The sequence below is a fragment of the Panthera uncia genome (genome assembly GCF_023721935.1).
Source record: "Panthera uncia isolate 11264 chromosome A3 unlocalized genomic scaffold, Puncia_PCG_1.0 HiC_scaffold_12, whole genome shotgun sequence".
NCBI lineage: Eukaryota > Metazoa > Chordata > Mammalia > Carnivora > Felidae > Panthera > Panthera uncia.
Window position 1 is genome coordinate 5,859,168 of NW_026057579.1, and position 24,572 is coordinate 5,883,739.

General features: G+C 38.6%; 1 protein-coding gene across 4 annotated transcripts in view; it reads right to left on the reverse strand.

Moving 5' to 3' along the window:
• Window positions 1-24,572, reverse strand: part of MTA3 (metastasis associated 1 family member 3) — a 180,884-nt gene that overhangs the window by 26,804 nt on the left and 129,508 nt on the right. For 2 of the 4 annotated variants that reach the window (XM_049652232.1, XM_049652231.1), the window contains exons 10-14: window positions 18,196-18,270; window positions 15,661-15,719; window positions 10,484-10,605; window positions 6,665-6,816; window positions 5,356-5,716 (exon numbers count right to left, since the gene is read on the reverse strand). In XM_049652232.1, coding sequence (XP_049508189.1) covers window positions 5,471-5,716; window positions 6,665-6,816; window positions 10,484-10,605; window positions 15,661-15,719; window positions 18,196-18,270 — 654 coding nt within the window. In that variant the 3' untranslated portion in view covers window positions 5,356-5,470. Of the gene's footprint in view, window positions 1-5,355; window positions 5,717-6,664; window positions 6,817-10,483; window positions 10,609-15,660; window positions 15,720-18,195; window positions 18,271-24,572 lie in introns of those variants that run through there. The other 2 variants (XM_049652233.1, XM_049652229.1) reach the window with 2 other exon arrangements.

Below are 24,572 nucleotides of genomic sequence, written 5' to 3' on the forward strand. Positions count from 1 at the left end.
TTCTTTCTTTCTTTCTTTCTTTCTTTCTTTCTTTCTTTCTTTCTTTCCTTTCTTTCTTAATGTTTATTTTGAGACAGTGAGCAAGCAGGGAGAAGTGGAGAGAGAGGGAGAAAGAATTCCAAGCAGGCCTCGCACTGTCAGCGCAGAGTCCTACATGGGGTTCAAACCACAAACTGTGAGATCATGACCTGAGCTGAAATCAAGAGTCAGATGCTTAACCAAATGAGCCACCCAGGCATTTTGTAAAGAAGACGCAAAACCTAGGTGCCATTAAAAGAAATGATAAATTCAACTATGTTTAAAAAAAAAATCTGCTTGACAAATTCATCATAAACAAAGTCAAAGGCAAAATGGAGGAAAATATTTGCACCATTTATCACAGATCAAGAGCTAACTTCCTTAAAATATAAAAGTTCTCACAAGTCAGTAAGACTTCTAATAGAAAACAGGCCAGGGGCAAAAACAGTTGACAGAAAAGGAAATACAAATGGTTTTCAAATATATGCAAATATTTCTACCTCATTCAAAATGAGAAATGCAAACTAATATAACTTACGTGTCACCTGTCAACTAGTCAAGGGTTTCAAAGATGAATAACACTGATGGCAAGGTTCTAGAGAAACAGGCATTCTCTGCATATCGTGGGTGGGAGCTCAAATCATAGTTTTTCTAAAGGTTACTGGGTAGTGACTATTAAAATCTCAAAGGCATGTTCTTTGACCCAGATGTTCTACTTTTAGAGGTCCTGTAACCTACATGCACATTTCACACATTAGTATGAAATGCTATCTGCATAAGGATATTTGTTGCAACATTACATAACAGAAAATAAATGGAAATAACCTAAAAATCTGTTTAATAGAAAACTGGTTAAAATAAACATACAACAGATTATGTTTATTGAGTGTTGACCCTTGATTTTGGCTCAGGTCACAATCCCAGGGTCATGGGATCAAGTCCCGTGTAGGGCTCTGTGCTGAGCTTGGAGCCTGCCTGAGATTCTCTCTCTACCCACCCCTCCCTCTTCCCCTCTCCCCTGCTTGCTGTAGCTAGTTGTTTTCTTTTTTAATGTTTATTTATTTTTGAGATGGGGGAGTGGAGAGGCAGAGACAGAGGGAGACAGAGGATCTGAAATGGGCTCTGCGCTGACAGCAGAGAGCCCGATGTGGGGCTCAAACTCATGATGAACCGTGAGATCATGCATTGAGCCGAAGCTGGATGCTTAACTGACTGAGCCATCCAGGAACCCCTCACGGTCTCTAAAAAATAAAATTAAAAATTAAAAAAAGCCAGGTGCAGAACAATGTGGACATTAACATCTGTATTAAAACACAAAAGGAATACACCTCCTTAGACTGGTATAGATACACAGAATATCTCTGGATACTTTACATGCTATGACAACATTTACACTCTGAAGGTGGTAGAAACGGGAATGACAGTAAGATTTGTAACCACTTTTGTATCTTTAGAAAAATTTAAAGTGTCCATTCAGAAATAAATTTTTATTACAAATAAACTACCCCAAATACCAAAACTATTCTCTCCTAATACTGGAATTTGAAAATTTCACACAACTTAGTCACAAACCAGTGAGTCACCCACGCAAGCTACCAAGGTGGCAGGTCAACTGCTTGGATCCGCTCCCCTTGGCACTTTAGCTTTATCTATGGAATGCTGCTCATAGAAACCTCAGTTTCTGAGGATCCTGAATCTCAAGCAGTAACCCTGTGCTCATCAGGTGTTGGGTGATTTTATAAATCTTTGATAAAATCATCGGGGAGCTCAGTGGTAACGTCTGATGGCAATAACAAAGGAGGAACACCATTATCATACTGTGGCTTTCTTACTGGGTGGGGTGGGGTGTCAAGGGGGAGAAGAGACAGGCTGTCTGAAACTTGGCAACCCATGCTGTTGGTCTGCAAATCTTGTCAAGGACACAGTACTTCTCTTTCTGCAATGTTTTGGTTTTTGGTCTACCAGTCCATGTTTAATAGCACTATCTATGTGGTAGAACTGGCTGAGGCATTGTGTATTAACGTTAGTAATAAGTAATAGTAAATGTTAGTAAGTACTAAGTCATGGACTTATTATATATTTACATATAAAGGTGTATCATCGGGGCACCTGGGTGGCTCAGTTGGTTAAGTGTCTGACTTTGGCTCAGGTCATGATCTCGTGGCTCGTGAGTTTGAGCCCCAAGTTGCGCTCTGTGCTGACAACTCAGAACCTGGAGTCTGCTTCGGATTCTGTCACTCTCTCTGCCCCTCCCCCCACTCACGTGGTCTCTCTCCCTCTCAAATATAAATATTAAAAAAATTTTTTTAAGTGTATTATTAAACAAATAGATATTTGGGGAATTTGGTTTTTTAAAAAAATCACCTTCTGGGGTGCCTGGATGGCTCAGTTGGTTGAGCATCCAATTTTGTTCATGATCTCATAGTTCATGAGTTCCGACCCCATATCAGGCTCTGCAATGATAGTGCGGAGCTTGCTTGGGATTCTCTCTCTGCCCCTCCCCTGCTTACTCTCTGTCTTTCAAAATAAATAAACTTAAAAAATAAAAATAAAAAATCACCCTCTCTCTATAGATCTCATATGTATATATATTTAAACATGTTGATCATACTATATACTTAAGTTTTTAAAATTGTTTTTTAAAATAGGAAATGTACTCCCAGGGCTCAAAGGTGAAAACGTATAAAAGGATAAACAGGAGGAAGTCTCCTCTCCACACCTTTGCCTTAGCCTCCCAGTTTCCCTTCCCACAGATACTATTACTTCTTACAGTTTCTCTGTGATACTTTATGGATATACAAAGATTCCCCTTTTTACTCTACCGTTTTAATAGTTTTCTTAATGAAAATAAAGGCCAGAGGGTGCTATTTTAATAATAAAAAAACCCCCAAAAAACAAACAAAAAAAAACCAAAAACATTTTCTCTAAAAGGATCAACTTGTTAAGCACCAAGTTACGATTATGATCTGCACCATCTGAGAATTTATCTCATTAGCTCTTCACTTCACTCTTATGCAGTCTGTCACCCCATGAACTCTGGCTAGGACACTGGCTGTGATGGGGTTGCCAAAGCCAGAAGCCATGGGAAGGGTCAGCTTGTACAATGCTTAGAACTCTCAAGTTCCCAAGGAAAACGATTTACCTTCGAAATATTATGAAGAATTATTCTAAAATGCATCAACGAGAGCTCTTGATCCATCAATATCTATAGAATTACAGACTTTCATCTGATCTGAAAGTACATCCATACTGCATCATAGGGATTCTTAACTTTTTTTGAGGAGGGATGGGGGGGGGTCACCATTGCCCTTGAGAAACCAAGGAAAGCTTACTAAAAACATAAATACACCTATACATTCCCACTGGACCAAAGACATGGTTGCCTCCAGACATCAGGATATTAACATCTCATTTTCTCTGTAACAAGCCAAGATCAAGGACCTGCTGAGGAGGTTTTAACAAGGTACATATAAGAAGGGAGAAGATGGTGTAAGAATCAATTAGACGCTAGAAGAGTTCATTAGTTGCCTGTCTGAAAAAAAAAAAAAAAATAGATGGCTGCTAATACTTTGTAATTTTAAATTTCAAGGTAAAACTATTCTGAAAATCTGATCCTATACGTAACTTGACCAATGAAGCAAAATACACAATAAAATATGCTCCTTGAATCTCATCACAAAATGACTCTGTTATTTTATTATTATTATAACTATATGTTTATAGAAATTAAAACACATGTAATTTAACCTTGGACCCCTCCCCCCAACTTTTTTTAGCAGCATGGCCTTTCAATTGAGAATACATAAAATGAGGTAACAGAAAAATACATTTCACTGAAGAATAATCAAAATAAAGGAAACCTGCAAATTTACTGGGAGACTAATGGAAGAGCCATGGGAAATAGAAGCTTCCTCAGCTGCCAATTTAGTTGATGATGAATTCTCTTCCATTCATTGGAACAAACAGGATTTTGGATCCTGGCCAATTTTAATGGAAGAATTTCATTCATTTCTTCTCATGTTTTATTATCCTGTTTAGTTAAGAAATTATATAAATGTGTTTTAAATCAGCTAAGCAGTTTAGATGAATGTAAGTATTTTCCAGTTTCTTAAGATGGGTAAGAAAGTGATAAGAGCATAAATCCATGAATTCAGAAATGCTAGCATGAAATTTCCTATCAGCCTAAGTTCCAAATATACATGAGTCTAATGTAGCTAAATTTCCCTCCATGGGACTCAAGAGAGTACTACCATTTTCCACTCTCTTTACACAGCACTTTTCTTCTCCTTGTAAAGCTTTTACCTGTAAGTTGTAAAGCCTTTCAACCATTCTGCTGAAAATCACCTTTAGGAACAAAAAATGATTTTCAATCATCACTCCTTAAATGGATATCCTCTTTAAATCAAAATGAACATCTCATAATAAATTTCTTTTCTCACAAAGAAAAAGCATCTACTCGATGTTTATAAGATTTCCTCTCTGTTAAGCCAGACAAGTTTTCTCATCCTTCAGGGGAAGAAGTTGCATGGTCTAACATGTCCGCCAGGCATGTGACTAAATGTAGCAAGGCTAGAATCAGAGCCTAACACACAAATTATGGACACATTTTAGGGGCACATGGTAATAACAGAACCACCCACAATTCACTGATATATATATAAAACCTTTGTTCTAAGCAAAAAAATGAAACATAAGCAAGACTGAACATGTTGGAAATGAGAGTAACAGTCATGGAAATGTTACACGGTAATATATGTATGATTATGAAATGGAAACCAAATTGGACAAATAGAAAGAATGCTCAGCCACAAATATGGTCACTAGCCTATAAAAACTAAATACAAATGTTCAGAAAATGCACCCACAGACACTCAAGTTCATTTACAATTTGTTAAATCTTCAAAGAATTGTGGTGTTTGTAATGCAGCTTTGTGAATTTCCATAATACTGTAGAACTGTAAAAGGTTCGTGGGAAAATGAGAGGTTTACAAAGACAGGCAATTTCTAATTAGCGTAAATTGGCAACTTTTATTCAAACCTAACGAAGCCAGGTAAGACCAGACTGCATGTCTCAACCCTGGAGTTGCGCTGTGACGCCATCCTTAGGGATTACATGGCGACACTACCTTATGGGTGAAAGCGTCTCTTCAGTAAGGGTTCTTAGGCACTTCCATCACAAAACCTCACTGGGCAAGGGCACCTCCCACCAATTCTCTGCCGGGCACTATTCTCTCTGCAGAGGGACTGCGAGAGATTTCAGGGTCTCCTTTTCAGGTTGGCATGATACAAATGGCAGCAGACAAAAACAATGTTAAAAAAATAAACCAAATAAAAGGCTGTACACAAGAACTTATGTTTATTGCAAACAAACAAACAAACGAACAAAAAAAAAAAAAAACAAAAAAGAGAGATAGAGAAGGAGAGAAAATGGTCAGAAGCACGACACATAAGGTTAAGAATTTAAAAGCATCTTACATTCTGCCCTAATGGCAGCATAATTAATAGGAACAAACGGCCGTCTTGCTGCCTGCCGCAGCCGAAGGGTATTTTTGCAGACCTGACGAGCAAATTTTGTGAAATATGTAGTGTGAAGGAAGAAAGCTTGGCGGGTCTTCACTGCAGACTTGGGGCTCCCAGTGTTTCGAACTGGCATCCCCTGCATGGCCTGGCGAGACACATGACTCCTGACACGAGGGTCCTGCAAAATCAGACACCAATGGACATGTGAAAACCAGAATGCTATTTGCATCAGGCTCAAAAGAAAAGGCAATTTTAAATTTTTCCACTGAACTTAATACTGTACCCCCACAGGAGAGAATTTAAAAGTATGCACTTTTGGGAAGAGGGTCGGGGAGGTGGGAGGGTGTGTGATCGTATTTTTGTTTTTTAAGTTTTTATTTTAAACACACAGTGTTACATTAGTTTCAGGTGTACAACAGAGTGATTCCACACTTCCATACATCACCCTGTGTTCATCACAAATGCACTCTTTCCAGTATTTCTGTCTTTAAATGGACCTTAACAATCCAAAATCACATTCGCAACAGTAAAAAGTTGCCAAAGGTGTTTTTAAATTATCTTATTTTTTTAATAGTGAAGGAGTCCTGAAATCCTGTTAGCCCTTAAAGAGAAGTCTCCCTCTGAAAGACATAGGTCTATAGACGTAGACATTGCCTGATATCTGCAACCTACAAGAATTTTACCAAAATTGTATTTCAACTCAAGATTGAGTCCATACCACTTTCTCGTCCCTCTATGATAGCCCAGGGCAGAAAAAAGGTTCAATTTGTATTTATTACTTTATGTAGTAAGGCATAGTTTCAACAGTATTCAAAGGTTGCAAACTGTTTTCAAAAAAGCACTTAAAACATTAAATTTGCAGGCTTTCTACTTATGCTAACACCTCCCACACACATTGTTCTTTTGTCTGAGTAATCACACAAGACCAATATTTTGAATACCTGAAAAAATCTGATAAGTCCCTGCCTCTCTCTCCACGCCCACCTTAAATCTTGTGGTGCTATGTTTAGTTATAAAAAACAGCTTTGTTTGTTTTTAAGTGATCCTATACTGTACTTCTGTTTCCAAGGAGTGACCTAGCCATTGAAATGACATTTCTCAACATAAAAGACTATTGCTCATATACCTCTGTAGTTGGGCTGGGAGATAACTTCTCTTCTTCTGACTGGGTGGGCATTTTCAGGCCTCCATATTTTTTCCAATAGAGCCAACAGGTTGCACACAATCTACACTGCATATTAGGTGGGCCCCAAGAATACCACTGATGAGACTGTGTAGCTAAAGATAGAGGAAAAATAGAAAAAACAAAGAATGCTATATAATTTGTAACATTAATACACCTACCATCAAATATTTTAAAAAATATTCCAAAGCCATATTTAGCTTACAATGTTATTTTTCTTTCCCCAGTCCACCCAAACATAAAAGTCTAATACACACATGTAGTTTTCAAGATTCAGAATTCATTAAACCTTTTATTTCTATATATATGAGTGTCTGTGGCTCCTGTTAAAAGAGGCTATTAGATGAAGTATCCTATATAATATGCTGTGCTATCACTGAGGGAGTTTTGTTGATTAAAAATACTCTTTACTGTGTACATTTCTGGAAATAAGTTACCAGAAAGATCATTATTATTAGATTAATGTTTAAAGTCTAAATCTAGGTTTCCAAATTGATGGTTCAGAAACTACCTCAGAGTTTAAGGTGCTCAGAGGGGCCCCAGTGATTAGGGCAGGAACCTGTCAGAAATGGGTATGGGGGGCAACTGGGTGGCTCAGTTGGTTAAGGTCCAACTCTTGATTTTGGCTCAGGTCATGGTCTCACAGTTCATGAGATGGAGCTCACAGCATAGAGCCTACTTGGCATTATCTCTCTCCCTTCTCTCTCTCTCTCTCAAACTTAAAAAAAGAATGAAATAGGTATCTGTTTTCCATTTCATTATTTTAATCAATGAGCAAAATAATTATTTTAATATTTCTCCCTTTCAAAACAGAATACCTTTCAAAACTGTAAGTCCAGATCAAGTGAGCATAGCAGCCAAGATCACAGAATGCTTAAGACCTAATAACTCGGCTGATTTATCACTTAGCTAAACACCGCAAGCCTGTGTCGGTTTTGTTATGCAGTTTGAATTACTGCCACATGACATTTAAAGTATTCTATTCTCACAATGGATGAGAAGTTTAAGACAGAAAACACTGACACTGAAACATTAAGTTAATGAGGTACATAAAAATTATTATAATTCTGTAAGTTTGCCTTGGAATACTCTTCTTCTTGCAAGTTACCTTCATCAGGTCAAAATGTTCAAATAGCATATCAAGGTGTCAAATAACACCTCACAAGTCAATATCAAAAAGATAAAATATACTGACCATTATAATCAAACTGCTTCTTAGTTGTTGTTTTTTTAAAATGTTTATTTCAGAGAGATAGAGAGTGCAAGTGGGGGAGAGGGAGGGAGGGGAGAAAGAGAGAGGGAGAGAGGAGGAAGAGGAGAGAGACAGAGAGAGAGAGAGAGAATATCTCAAGCAGGCTCTACACTCAGCACAGAGCCTGACATGAGGCTTGATCCCATGATCCTAGAATCATGACCTGAGCCTAAAATCAAAAGTCAGACACTCAACCAACTAAGCCACCAAAGGTGCCCCAAAGTCCTTCTCAGTTTATTGAGAATAATACTGTATACATATCACGTGTTATTTCTGGTGGACTCCTTGCAGATAGCAGGACCTTCCCTTTTATAATTTAAAACATTTAAGTCAAATAAGTTGATTTTTATTAACACGAATTTTAAGAATCCTAAATATTAGGCATGGACCTATTTTGGATTCTGAATATGAAATTTCACTCATATTTAAAGATACATTTTTACTCATGCCATGTCATTTTAATGTTTATCAACAAACATCTTTCCCCTTGCATAATTAACTCAAATTAAAAAGTGACAAAAAGAAAACACCATATAAAGACAAATTTTACATGTATAAGATACATTTTATGATAAATATTACTTAAGGAGTCTATAAAAATATTAGAAAATAAAAATTGCTTATTTGTCATACACGCATAAAAATGACAGAATAATTATTTTAAGGGATATGTGAGACTACATAAGTCTAAAAGGGGTAAGACAGATTAGGGGTGCCTCGGTGGCTCAGTCGGTTGAGCGGCTGACTTCAGCTCAGGTCATGATCTCGCGGTTCACAAGTTCAAGCCCTGCGTCGGGCTCTGTGCTGACAGCTCAGAGCCTGGAGCCTGCTTCAGATTCTGTATGTCCGTCTCTCTCTCTCTCTGCCCCTCCCCTGCTCATGCTCTGTCTCTCTCTTTGTCAAAAAAAAAAAAAAAAAAGACAGATTAAGCCCCAATTTGTTTGTAGGATTTTTATTTTCATTTAAATATACATAAACTTCAATATCTAAGAGTTTCCAATTCAAAGGCATCCATGATGCAACACATAGAAAATTTTGACCAGAAGAATCTAATATTCCCAAAACAATTCCCTTTTGTGCTTCCGTGGTACCGAGAAATGGTTAGGCATGTACCATTTCTATGAAGTTGGCAATTTGACTCACACTTTCCTTGGTTTCAGGTAAGATAATTATATGACCTAGTTTTAAAAGTCTTTTCTAGACTTTGAAATCTTAAAAAATAAATAAATAGAAGTATTTTTCTAATGCTGAAGCTTGGCGTAGAGTATGGAGCAGAGGCACAAGTGTTCTTCATTCCTACGTCCTGAGGGCAGTAAGCTATGTTTATCCTTCCAAAGAGCTGCTGAGAGACAAAAACTGGGCACCGAGTAGCCTTTCAATAAAATTAGTTTCTTTCCCTTCCAGGCCACTTTGACTGTAAGGAAATATAGATTATAATGTCACTAATGTCCATCAAGAGATTATGTGGTTGTTTGAGATTTTATTTTGTAAATTTTACTTATTTTGAGAGAGAGAGAGAGAGAGAGAGAGAGAGAGAGAGAGAGAGAGAGAATGCTCACGTGCTTAGGGGAGAGGCAGAGAGAAAGAAGGGAATCCCAAGCAGGCTCCACACTGTCAGAGCAGAAGAGCCTGACTTGAGGGTCCATCTCACTAACAGATCATGACCTGAACTGAAATCAAGAGTCAGACACCCAACCAACTGAGACATCCAGGCGCGTCAAGATTTTAAATAATATAAAAATATAAAAAGTGAGGGGTGCCTGGCTGGCTCAGTTGGTACAGCATGAGACCCTTTACCTCAGGGCTGTGAGTATGAGCTCCATGTTGGGTGTAGAGATTACTTAAAAAAAAAAAAAAATCTTAAAACACACACACACACACACACACACACACACACACACACACACACACAGAGTAAACCAAAAAAAAAAAAAAAAAGGCAAGATTAAAAAAAACCAAAAGTGTACCAATTACTTCATCTCACCAAACCAATTTAACATCCGGGTCAAATATAACGTCTGTCAGTGTCTGACAGGTTTTGACATGGATAAACACCAATAAATATACTGGGGCCCTGAAAGCAAAAGCAAACACCCTAGAACAGCATCTCCCAAACCAGTGCATTCTGAGGGAACCTGGTCTGAGGATTAGAAATAGCAGTTTATCCACACACAGGTCTTTCTGACAGGATTTTCTGGAGCCTTTAATTTGTCAAAGTGTACTAAGAAACTCCAAAATTGGATTTGCTATATTCTGTGGGACTGTGGCTTGCACAAAGCTAATAACCACTCTGCGGCTTAGCAAACACGGCTGCGGAATACTCAACCAACACAGGACTCCACAGGAGCAAAGCAAAGGAAACTCAATAGCGAAATACAGCGTTCAGGCGGACGGGCATGTATTCGTTCCGCTGCTCTCTGAGCAGCACCGTGAAAGGACACCCCCCACCCCTCAATGCCACCGCAAATGTGCCTCAAGGAGAGAAGAAAGGCCTACTGGAGAACTCTTACCGTAGCAGCTCTCACAGGCTCGCCCTAGGAGGGGGTTCTGTGGCTGGAATGTGGTCCCCACGGCTCCATTCACGGCACCAGGTTTGCCATTGCTGGCGGATATTTGGTTGGGATTTGGTTTGCTGCTTTCAATGAAATATAAAGGGAGGTGATAAAAATGACTTGTATAACAAGGCAAAAGTCTCTGTATCTCATCGTCGACTTAACTACATATAAACATCTGAAGGTTTAGTAAATAAGAAATAAGCTGGTAAAAATAAGGTGTTAAAATGAACTCAAACCATTCATCTTTGCAAAACAAGGCCCTGTAAAAACCAATCTCTTATGCCTGATAGAAAATAAATAGGGCCATTGGCTCTTCTCCATCCAAATACAATTTCCTTAGAACACCTTCTGCTGCTTTTAAAAGATACAAGTTCCTAAGCTTTATTACATGAAGCTTTATTATCATGAAGTCTCCTAAGAATAAAAGATAATTTTGGGGGTCAAATAAATGAAGCCAAAGCAGAGTGTTGTATTTAGAGAAAACCACTGTGCCATCCCTGCTGCAGGTGTGAAAGCTGCAGACTCTGTGCGTTGTTGGCTCTTGAGTGGAAGCTGTTGGCATTTCAGGAGATTTAACCGGTTATGATAATAATTTCTACTGCTACATTTCAATTTTTATGAGGAAGACTACAATAGCACTTTAAATTAGGAAAGCCAACACAATTTATTTTTTTTTCCTTTTAAGAAAAAATTTTTAGGAAGAGGAAAAAGGAGGCACCTATCAAGTATCTACATGTAAATTTCCCAGGCCATCCTTCCTCAGACATAGGTAACCCAGATTACCTTGTGCACTTACTGTGCAAACACGGCTAACTTTTCCCCGTGTAGGGTAAGCTAATTCCCCTGCTTATAAAGCCGGGCCTAAGAATACAACACAGGTGCACATGACATGTTCTCAATAAACTCATAGTTCATTAAACATATTTATTCAGTGCCTCGCAAACAAAAGTGCCTGACCTCAAGGAGCTTTCATTCTAGAGGAACTTCCACTTCTATTTACTAGACAGAAGACAAGCAAAATAAAGTGGCCAACTATTTGTCAGCAATGAATGCTGAATGACTAAATGCAGATTATAGTCTATGTCCCCACAGCTACTGAAATAATGAGAGTTCACAATTAACAACACACTTGGAGTTTCAACAGAGTTGGCTCAGGAGTTTCCTCTTTGCTGTTCTCTGTTTCTTCAATTCCATTTACCAGTGAAAGCTTATTGTATAAACTTGGCCTAATGGCAAATTACGATTTCTTTCTGGCATTGGTACTGTAACTCTTAGGTGATACCTCTCCGCCACCCCAGAAGAAATCATTTAACTCCGTGTGCACTGAGGTCCCTATTCTGTAACAGGGCTATTATTTACACTGCTAACCTGTGCCAGCAATGTGTTTTCAAGACAATTCGTTTTTTAAAACATATTTTAAACAAGACAGAATGCATTTTTCTTCTTAAAGTTTGCAGCTGAAAACATACACAACTAAAAGTGGTGATTTATAATGACTAAGATTTCTAAGGGTGTGTAATAATATTCAATTTTAAAAAATCTACTATATATAGATAGAAGTGATGGCCCCTTAAATCAAATGACTGGTATCAGAAGGCTTCCCCCCAAATATGAAAATTTCTGACATTTAAACCCGGGCTAAATATATGTGTTAAAAAAGAGCTAATACAAATTCACAATTGAGCTGCCTTAAGCAAACACAATTTTAGTTGTTCAATTGAATTTTGAATGTTATTTGACTGAATAAATCACTGATCTTCATTATAACTGTAAGAGGAGAACAAGTGTGCAAAGACTCAATGAATATAGATGTGTGAATCACTTAAAATTAGTTCTGCAAATTCAAGTACCTACAGGTTAATTCTCAGGTGACCAACGAGGTCAATGCGACCATTTGAATAAACTTACTCTAAGACAAACATACCAAAAAAAGTTTTTAAAGCTGCATTATATGAATCTGCCCTTTAATCTAATACCCAAACCTCTCTTCCCTCATCTGTATTCCAGATTCTACCCCTAGTGCCCTCCTGAGAATTTTGTACATTCAATTCTCTTTCCTGGACCCTACTCATGGTCATGTAAACCTATTTGTCCTACTTCAAAATCTCCCGGGGCGCCTGGGTGGCTAAGTTGGTTAAGCATCCAACTTCAGCTCAGGTCATGATCTCACGGTTCATGAGTTCAAGCCCTGTGTCGGGCTCTGTGCCGACAACTCAGAGCCTGGAGCCTGCTTTGGATTCTGTGCCTCCCTCTCTCTCTGCCCCTCCCTGCCCCCCTTGCTCTCTCTCAAAAATAAACATTAAAAAAACAAAACAATCAAAAAAACCTGTTACTCTTTTCCAACCAGCCCCTCAAAGAGCTCTCTCAACTGACCTTTCCAGCCAGTTTCGTTGAGTGCTGCTAGTCCTGTCTGCAGTTCCTTAGTTCATATGCAGTCTTCACCATTACATTATAGATGACCAGTGACCTACCTCCATGTTGCTAAATTCCCAGGCTATTTTTCATCAACATCTGACATAATTAATTAATCTCTTTCCCTCCTTGAAATACACTCCTCTCTCAGCTTTTGTGATAATGCACACACCTTGCTGTCCTACTTTATTGAAATTCTGGATTCCCTCAAGCTTGGTCCAAGACCCTTTTATCTTATTCTTCTCCGAATAAAGCTCATCCATGGTTTCAAACACAATATTATATGCTGATGGAGCTCAAATTTCTATCTCTAGCGCAAAACTCTCCCCTGAGCTTAAGACCAATATATCCGACATCATATTCAACACCTCCTTTTGGGATAGAGCAAATTCAGAATGACCTAACTTGCTTCTCTGCCAGCGTCTTAGCTTGGCGAAGAACACAGTAACCCACCTTGTTGTGCTGAACAGATATCTGGGACTCTATCTTGATATTTCCCCTCTGCCCCTCCATACAAGTCAATCACCTCCAAGTGGTAGACCATTTCCAGGGCCACAACCCCAGGTCAAGCTACTGTCATCTTTCTTCTCTAAGAACTTCAAAATTGGTCTCCTTACATCCACTATTACTCCCCTTCCCCAAACCGTTTTTCAAAATATAGCCAGTGATCTTAAAGTACAAATTTGGTCATGACACTTTCCTGTTTAAAATCCATTTCCACTGTTCATCAGATGGGTAAACCCTGGCCCCTGCCGACCATACCTGCCTCCCATACCTCACCAGTCTCTTTATAAAAGCTCTACTGCCTTTCTCTCGGCTCCTAAACTATGTTCTGCCCCTTCCAATCTCAGGATCCCCTTGACCTGGAAAGCCTGTACCAACTGGTTAATTCTTCTTCCTCCTCCAGAGTTCATTCAAACTCACTTCCACAAGGAATCTTGCCTGTCAGCATCAACAGAGTCTGGTCCCCTGGTGTAAATTCTCATAAAAGCTATTCTGTTCTTCTCCATTACAGTACTTGTCACACTAGGCAACTGTTTGGCATCTGTCTTCCCCACACTAGAATGAAGCCTGTCTTCTTAACCTTTCTATCTCTAGTACTGAACAAAGTGCTCTGTATATAGAAGCCTGCCAGGCTCAAAAGAATGATAGCATAACGTAATTCTCAATCTATTATTTGTTTCAAAATACTCGATTTCACAGTTAATTGTGAAATTCGTCAAAGGACTCAGATTCTTATCCAACTCACTGTAACTTCATACCTTCTATTTAGATAAAGATTTATGTAACTTTTTTTCAAGTTATGACTAGAAACTGTCGTGATCTTCAAAAACCATTCACTTAGATCAGGTTGGCATTGTAAATATTTTAAGTTCCGTGGGTATTACAATTTCTGTCAAAACCACTGAACGCTGCCACTGAAGCACGAAAGCAGACATAAACAACACATAAATGAATGAGTATGGGTGTGTTCCAACCACACTTTCTTTACAAAAACAGGCGTCGGGTCAGATATGGCCTGCAGACTAGAGCGTGCTGGCCTTTGACTTAAATTGAGACTCCCACAAAGTCAATGCAAAACATAACAGAAACAATTATCTGGGTTAGTAGGTGAAAACTGGCTAAACGTACTTTTCCTTTGCTGTGACAGCACCACAACGCACAAGAAAGCTGCCACACTTGTCTCTGAAAATCTGACACATGAATCATAACACTGTTCTCTTTGGGGAGTTGTTCTTTTACAAATTACTCAAATAAAATATCCTAAAATACTGGAAACTACTGCAGAAGGGACATTACCTCTCTGAATAAAAATTATGAATCCTGTCAATTACATGTTATCTGCCTTGAGATAAAAAAATCATTAAAAAAAATCACAATTCATGGTCTATGAGGCCTCATACATATATATAAATATGTATTAATATATCAAAATTCAATAAACAAAATGCTATGTATAAAACAACTACACTAAACACAGAGTGAAAAAAATCTTGGAGCAGTAGATAGCACTTTGAGAAAATTTCATTTTAAACCCCAAAGAACCTAGTATAGCACTAGGTGCTTGATAAACCAAATTTTCCTGAACAAATGAACAACGAACTCTAAAGATCTCAAAAAAAAAAAAAAATTACAATTCATTTAAAATGTAGCAAATGAAAAGCAAACCGGCATTCATTTTGATATGATAGTGATTTCTAAGCCCCCAAAATAATGATGATAGAACACCAGCCATGTGAGACAGCTGACATCTATTCATTACTCATCCAACAAAGTATGGTTCTTACTGCTTTCTCTCACCCTTCTCCCAAGAAAACAATGTAAAATCCTCCACCAAATCAACACCCTCAAAAAGGCAATGTGAACTACCCATCCCCCAAAACTCCGTTCCATAACATAGTTTCAAAAGTTGCTTAGCTTTCTGAAACACATTTGTTTCAAGTAATAGAGTTTCACAGGTTAGTTTTCTGATGCTTTCCCTGCAACGTTCCTAGAAGTATACTGTGGGTATTTTATTTTCCCTTTAGTCCTTTTGTCTCCTTGGGGGACAAAAAAAATCACTGTCGTGGTATAATGGAAAGCAAGTCTCATGCTTTGTAGTGGAAGAAAATAAGATACACAAAGAAATCCGAATTTAGCTGAAACTGACCACAATTACATATTTTGTTTTGATAGAATTAATACCATGACAAATATTTAAAAAGATTTCCATTACTTACTAAGTTGGGATATACACTTGTTTCAGTTTACTCTCAGCTTCTGCTGCCTTTAGACGTTTCTAATTCAAAAGACAGATAAAATATTTTACGTACAAGGCTAATAATTATTGCCACTTCATTGTCTTAGAAAATTCACATGAAAATGAAATATTAAAACATCGTTCGCACAAATTGCCATTTTAAGAAGGGCCTTTCCCTTCCTGTGCACATTAAACTGCAGTGTTCTGTAAGACAACTGACTAGATTCTGAGGTTCAGACTGCAAGTATTAATAACATTTGAGACATAGGTTTTAAAAATAAAGCTGTAAACAAGTGAAGTTTCCACTGCTCCCTGAGTGAGTAAACAGGGCTCACAAGTAACCATTTTTACTTTTCAAATTTAGTTTCTACTTTCTTTACAGCCCTTCGGGGAGAAACACACACACTCTGCTTTAAAAAAAATTTTTTTTTGGGGCGCCTGGGTGGCGCAGTCGGTTAAGCGTCCGACTTCAGCCAGGTCACGATCTCGCGGTCCGTGAGTTCGAGCCCCGCGTCAGACTCTGGGCTGATGGCTTGGAGCCTGGAGCCTGTTTCCGATTCTGTGTCTCCCTCTCTCTCTGCCCCTCCCCCGTTCATGCTCTGTCTCTCTCTGTCCCAAAAATAAATAAAAAAAACGTTGAAAAAAAAAATTAAAAAAAAAAATAAAATAAAAAAATAAAAAAAATTTTTTTTTGAAAAATGATTAGTTTCCAAGGTCCATGCAAAAGAAAGAGACAACTCTCCCAAGTACAATTAAATAAACATTTACCCTCAAATGTTAAGAGATACGCAATAAACTTTAAAGCTGGCTGAACTCACATCAGATTTTAAAAGCCAAATGTAGGTAAAGGAATAGGGGAAAGATTATGTAATCATTTCCAGAAAATGATCAACACAGTAAATGAATATAAGCAAGGAAGGAAAAAAAATACATGTTGTAGATATCCAAAAAGAAGACAAAACAGAATGTAAGGCATTCATCCACTTTCTCAATGAGGAGAAAAAAAAAAACATTTAAGGCGACAACTTAAAATTTTTAGAGACAGAGTAGAAATTTTTGGAAATAATTTAATTCAAAAACCACTTTTCAACCACTCATGATGCCATCATCTCCACCACCTTTAAGGGACTTTTTTTGCCCTGAAAAATTCAAGTTTCCAGAGCACATGGTCTTCACTTCTACCTATGTTGTTTAAAATAAGCACTTTTGTATTATGATGCTGACACCAGAAATTTTTCAATAAGCCATGGGTATCTCTTCATTATTCATGACCTCGACAACTCACTATGATCATTTAGTATCCAACACTTGTCACTGTGTGATCACATAACTTAGGGAAAATAATGTCTGTGTTAAATATATTTACTCCTTTCTTTACCACCTCTAACCTATGACTAGAAGAATCTAAAAACAAGTATTGACTGAAGTCACTAAGGAAAATGTACCTTTCCCCCAAAGTAATAGTACTCAAAATAAGTAATTTAGAGATTTACCTCAACTTGGAACATTAAGGAAAGACTCAAATTAAAAGATTCCCTGCTTTTAGAAATAATTTTGGAGAAAAACTTATGCATACTACCAGACCATCAAACTAGTAAGACTAACAGTTAAGGTCAAAGATGTACATATGACACAAATGTCATCTAAGGAGGTTTTCAGAAGGTCTTTTAAAATATCTCAAACTGGGAGCGCCTGGGTGGCTCAGTCGGTTAAGCGCCGACTTCAGCTCGGGTCATGATCTCACAGTGAGTTCGAGCCCCGCATCAGGCTCTGTGCTGACAGCTCAGAGCCTGGAGCCCGCGTCAGATTCTGTGTCTCCTCCTCTCTCTGCCCTTCCCCAGCTCATGCTCTGTCTCTCTCTGTCTCAAAAAGAAATAAAAACACACAAAAAAATTTTTTTTAAAATATATCAAACTATATGGTTGATGGCATTGATCTGAATTTCTAATACTTCATAAAATGACCTCACATCTTAGGCCATTCCTATCAACTATACTCAGAAAGAGACAAAGCACCAGGCACCTGCAAGGATAATACTGCCTCTCTAGTGGTTATCTCCCTTTGTCATCCTTCCAAAATATTTATCATAGTGACTTTGAAGTCAGAAAATACTAGAACTAAAATCTTAAAACAACATCTTAAGGATGTTAAAAACAGTATAGAAAAGAGAAAGCCAACAAATTTAAAATTAAGTGTATTGCTAAGAAATACTAAGATATAGGGGCGCCTGGGTGGCTTGGTTGGTTAAGCGTCCGACTTCGGCTCAGGTCATGATCTCACGGTCCGTGAGTTCGAGCCCCGTGTCGGGCTCTGTGCTGACAGCTCAGAGCCTGGAGCCTGTTTCAGATTCTGTGTCTCCCTCTCTCTCTGCTCCTCCCCTGTTCATGCTCTGTCTCTCTCTGTCTCAAAAATAAATAAACGTTAAAAAAAAAAAAAAAAAGAAAAGAAATACTAAGATCTAAAAAGAAAGCTCACTTTAATGCAATAGTATTGGTAGCAGTATGAAGAAAATTACCTGCTGCACATATCGGTCAGTAGTTTTCCACATGTAATAATATTCAATGATGCTAGTCAATGATTTCCAAGGGAGCTGAAAAAATATTTAACATGATAATGAAAACAAGGCATTACTGTAGGAACGGCTTTCTTTTTTAAGTCACGTTTTAAAAAATAATGAGGCAAATATCCACACAGAAGATTCACTCTAGGAGAAGTATTTGAGAAAACTAAAGTTAATTCTTAGCAAAGTGTACCCCAAACAAGTTACATTCAGTCAGAAACTCTAAAACAACACAGTCTATTTCTCAGCTCCCATTTTGTTACAGATGATAAACATTATGACTGATAATATTTCAGGACCTATTCAGGAAAGTTATTCTAGGGCTACAGGTGGCACTGAAGTAGCACAATGTTTAGAAATGACATTTAAATAGATTTAGCCCAAGTTACTTTAACTTCCAAAGATGCCAGCTACAACTGGGTGTCGTTTGGTCTCTGCAGTAACCGTTCTCATCTTTTCCAAAACTGCTTTATTTTCACCTATTTTGTTATAAATAAAATAAAACCTAAGCCTCTGAAAGAGTACACAGTTGAGTGTAGTCTTGCATTTGAAAAACAGGAAGCTTACCCTTTGCTATTTTCCATAATTATTCAAAACTGGCCAAATGAACGCCCACTAAGGAGACCCACAGCCAAAGAACATATTCAGGAATATGTCAGTATATTCCCTCTGTAAAGGGAAATCTGTCAGTCATCCCAGATGCACATGGGAATAGATCAAACCTTCAAGCGAATGACTGTCAACGGTCACAGTTTGTAGCGGTTGCATCAGATTCTACAGATAGGTGACTCAGCACTCTCTCTGACTTCTAGCTAACTTGCCCTAATGCACCATCGGGATTAGAGAATCAAAACAGTACTTCCCAGACCCCACTGCAGCTAGAGGTCTGCTTGAAATCCATGTGTACAATATCCACACTATTCTTTAATCACCTCAACATTTCACTCACCTGTTTGCTATGAAAAGAAAACAGATGGGAGTTTTGAGAAAGGAAATTATTTTAAGCTTAACTGGGTAGCAACTCCAACAGCAGTTACGAACGTGGTCTCTTTAAAGGACCCAATCAGCACAGCCACTGGCATGTGCATTGCAGCTAAAGCAAACAGTTTTCTACAACCCAACAAGCAATCTAATGGGAGTTGAAAGTGTCTGAGGGATGGGGTAAGGAGCCCATGGCAAGACCTCACAAGGCAAGACCTCAGAGGACAGTCACGGGCACAGTCCCCTAGGGCTTCAAGCAAGGTAAGACCTCTTCATCTGCTAACTATTCTTCACCTGAGAAACACCCCTGGTGTTCATTTATTTACCTGGAAGCCTGAGAAAAGGAAACCAAGTGACTATGTAACCTGAGCTTCATCATCAGCCAGATTTTATCTGAGCCATCAAGTCCTGATCAGCTGTGCTCAGCACCACCACTCTCTTATCAAGAAGTATAGCCCTGAAGGCACAAATGACATGTCCCAGTGTGTCTACTCCTGTTGCAGTATCATTTCTCCCTCAACCCTCATGGCTCCACAGGAGTTCCCTATGACCTGTCAAGTGAGAAGGAAAAAAATCTGAATGTGGCAGATGGCTTTGCATGATACACCGGCATGAGCCAGAATTCTGCTGCAGCATTCTGGCCCCGAGCAGGGGTGGCTCTAAAGCACAGTGAAGAAGAAAGATCCTTTAAAAGGGCAGGGCATTAGAGTCACCATCTGGTTTCCTAGTCTGAGTTGAAGGAAAGCTGGCCAGAGGTACTAATCCATACCCACTCAGGGAGAGTGGTTATCTACCTGTCACAATGATCAGGGAGGGACTTGAAAGGAAGCAGATTAGAAGGTTGGTAACAATGAGGCTTAGGAAAGAGGTTTGTGGGACAGACACTTCTTGATGGGCCTAAGTGTGAGGATCTTTATATCCCCATGTTTATCAAAGGCTCCTTCTGGAGAGGAGGGTCTCTTAACATCAAGAGGGCAAGATGATCTCTAGGGTTATCAGCCAGCCTGTTTCCCTAGCCACAACAATGACTGTTCAAAGGACACATCAACAAAATGGACACAGAGGCAAGCAGATTACATATGGGTACCCCTACATGGACATCCTCTCACCAAATTTGATCTGATTACTCCAGGTGTCCAATCTGCAAGGAACAATGTACACTGGGCTTCCAACATGGCACCATTCCTGGTAACATGTCAGTCACATTAGACTCTCAGCATCCTGGAATGAACAGACATCTTGTTCTTGTTGAATAAACAATTATTCTAAATATGATTTGCCTTTTCTGCCTGTAATGCATTGGCTAGCAATACCAACCACAGACTAATGAATGACTTATTCTCACAGAACAGCTTCTAACTCAGGGCTCAGAACCCTCAGGAATAAAGGTTTGGGTTATGCTACCAAGTTGAGAACTCTGGTCATCAAAGGTACTAAGGAGAGAACATTGGGGGAATTTGATTTTGAATGCCAATGAAGGCCTCAGGATGAGTTTCAGAAAAGAGAAAGGAAGACTAAAGAAGCTATCTATATTGCCTTCCTTGTTTATCATAATTATTTTCCTTCAGCAGCCCAATTCCTTTTTTTTTTTTTTTTAAGAGAGTGAATGAGTTGGGGATGAGGGGCAGAGGGACGAAGAGAGAGGGAGAGGGAGGGAGAATCCCAAGCAGGCCCTAAGCTAGATAATGTCATTCCCACCTTAAAAATGAGAAGAAAACACCCGGATAACCTACAAAACCATACCGATTCTTGAGCTAATGTTACAAGACAATCAACTGAACTGGATTCCAAAGTCACTCAGTACTCAAAGACTAGACTCATGAGCTACTTTTACTTTGGCAAAGCACCAATAAATAAATAAATAAATAAATAAATAAATAAATAAAGATAACAAATAAAAACAAAGTAAGAAGAAAACAGCCAAAAATTTACCAAATTATTAAAGGTCAACAGTGAGCTAGGACAACTGTTGTAGCATCTATGGGATCTCTAGACACTAGGGGAATCCATCCACATTTGCCACAGGTCTCCATCAGGTGTTCATCAGAAAGATCTGGGCCAGAGCAGGAAACCTGAGAAAGCCCCTGTTGGCGGTGATGTAATTTGCACTTGATCTTAGCTAAAAGGCCGAGAAGTGGTGGTGGTGATGTAATTTGAATCTACACAAATAAATGAAGAGGAGCAGAAGTGATAACATTTTTAAAAATAAATAACAATACATAAATAAACATGGGGGAAAAATATTTTTAAAAATCTCTTTAAAAAGATCACAGTCTAAAGCCAAAAAAGTTATAATTCACTGTGGGATTTAGAACATAGCCAGAATTATATATGACAAAAAAAGCACAAGAATGGAAGGGAGGAAATGGAAATATATTGTCACATGGTTCTTCTTCTTCTTTTTTGTTTTAAGTAAGCTCTACACCCAATATGGGTCTTGGAGCTTGAACTCACGACCTAGAGATTAAGAGTCACATGCTCTATGGATGGAACCAACCAGGCATCCCAATCACATGGTTCTTATAATCTATGTGACCTAAGTGAGTTTGATTGAAGACAGACTGTAGGACATTAAAGATATATACTGTAAACCACTACAAAAATAAAAGTTTAATTGGCAGGTCACTAGTAGAAATAAAACTGGAATAAAAAAATTAATTTAAGGGGCACCTGGGTGGCTCAGTGGGTTAGGCATCCAACTTCACCTTAGGTCACGATCTCACAGTTAGTGGGTTCTAGCCCCGTGTCGGGCTCTGTGCTGACAGCTCAGAGCCTGGAGTCTGCTTCAAATTCTGTGTCTCTCTCTCTATTTCTGTCCTTCCCCCAACTGTGTTCTGTCTCTCAAAAACAAACATAAAAAAATTTTTTTTAATTAATTTTAAAAAGGGGAAAAGAACAAAGAACAATGGGACAAATGGAAAATTAATGGGAAGATGACTGGTTTAAACCAAAACTTGTAATATTGATAATTACATTAAAGGTAAATGGTCTAAACAATCCAAGTAAAAGGTAAAGACTGTTAGACTGGTTTAAAAAAAAAAAAAAAGATCCTATTGTATTCAGTCTACAAAAAGCCCACTTCGAACATAAGTAAGACACAAATAAAGTGATGGAAACAAGATATACCATGTAATCAATAGAATAAAGCTGAAGTGGTTATATTAATAGACCTCACCATAAGGAATATTACCATGGATAAAGAGGCATGATGTAAAGACAAAAGGGTCAATTCATTATGAGAACATAACAGTCCTAAATGTATGTACCTAATAACAGAGATTCAACATAATTAAAGCAAAAACCTATTGTAACTGAAAAGAAAAACAGAAAAATTCACAAGCATAGCTAGAGGCTTTCAATACTACTCTCTCAACAGAACAGGTAGACAGAAAATCAGTAAGGCTCCAGAAGACTTGAACACCATCAATAAATCTGACCTAAGTAGCATTTATAGAACATTCCACCAAATAGCAAAATATCTCTTCAAGAGCACATGGAACATTCACCATAGTAAGACCATATACAGGATGAGAATCACATCTCAAAAATGTAAAATTTGATTTTTTTTACAAAGTATGTTTTCTGATCACAACAGAATTAAACTAGACTTCAGTAACAAAAATATGTGAAAAAGATGCAAATACGTGGAACTTACCTCTAAATAATCCATGAGCCAAAGAAGAAAATCAGAAAGAAAAACAAAAAATACTGATGCAATGAAAATGAAAACACAACTTATCAAAACGTGGAGACAGGCCCTGTAGTAGTTGGGCCTGCTGACGTTGAGACAGGAGCACTGAAGAAACCCTCCCACATTCCAGGCCCCACATTAAGCATAGGTAAGAATTTGATGTCTGTGAATGTTCAGATCACCTCCTATTTATTGCTTCAGTGAGGGGAGGAACCTGCCCCTCAAAACAGTATCAGATGGCCAGGACGTACAACGCACGACACTGAAGACAAAACAGAGGAGTCTGACTGGTTTATTAGTCACAGATACTCACAGTCCAGGGGAAGATGACACCATGTAGGGCCACAGCGAGTCACTAGGGGCTGCGGAAGTGAGGTTCTGTGTAACAAGAGGGTGAGTGAGGTGTGCCCTGGTTCTGAAGAGAGTTCCCAGGGGAAGATGTGACTGGCCTGTCTCAGTAATTCTGCAGGCTAGCAGGGAAGTGAAACCCATGAGGTTGAAGGCTGCGGGGGAGCTAGAACTGGGCAGGTGGGGAGTCTTTCCTGCTGGTGAAGGATATATCTGGCAAAGGAGTGGAACTCACAGTGAAGTTTTTGTGGCCCAGTGAGGCTCAAAGATATCAAGGCAGCACATGAAATTTTTGGTTAGGCCTTCCAATACAGCGGTACCCTGAAGGTAAACAGAACAACCACCAAATCCAAACCTGGTCCAACTACAGATTAGATTAATATATTAAAGGACTGGGTTAAAAAGGTAAGACAGCACACATGAATAGATAGGGATTTAAACAGAGAAAAGCATAAAAAAGAAAACATAGGGGCGCCTGGGTGGCTCGGTCGGTTGAGTGTCTGACTTCAGCTCAGGTCATGATCTCACACTCCGTGAGTTCGAGCCCCGCATCGGGCTCTGTGCTGACAGCTCAGAGCCTGGAGCCTGTTTCAGATTCTGTGTCTCCCTCTCTCTGTGACCCTCCCCCATTCATGCTCTGTTTCTCTCTGTCTCAAAAATAAAGACATTTAAAAAAAAAATTAAAAAAAAAAAAAAGAAAACATAAATGTTAGCAAAATATGCTAACATATTTGAAGAATTCCTTTAAGAAGTTTATCAGTATACTGGACATGGCAGAGAAAATTAGTGCACTGAAAAATAGATCAATCTAAATTATAAATTATACAAACTAATACACAAAGAGTAAACCTTAGTTCTCAGAAATTCATTAAAATAATTACAAAGAAAAATATACTCAGGTGCATTGTAGTAATAATAAAACTGCTATTAAACAAACAAACAAAACCCAAAACTGAAGGTAAAGACAAAATCTTGAGCACAAAGAAAAAGAAACATTCACATACGTAAGAACTTCTCATCAGAAACTACGTAAGCCAGATAGAGATACACCTTTAGAGCACTGAAAGAGAAAAAGAAAAAAAAATGAATTCTACAAAGAATACCATTTTTGGGGTGTCTGGGTGACTCAGTCGGTTAAGCATTCGACTTTGGCTCAGGTCATGATTTCACAGTTTTTAAGTTCGAGCCCCACGTCGGGCTCTGCTGACAGCTCAGAGCCTGGAGCCTGCTTTGGATTCTGTGTCTCCCTCTCTCTCTCTGCCCCTCTCCCGCTCACACTCAGTCTCTCTCTCTCTCTCTCTCTCTCTCTCAA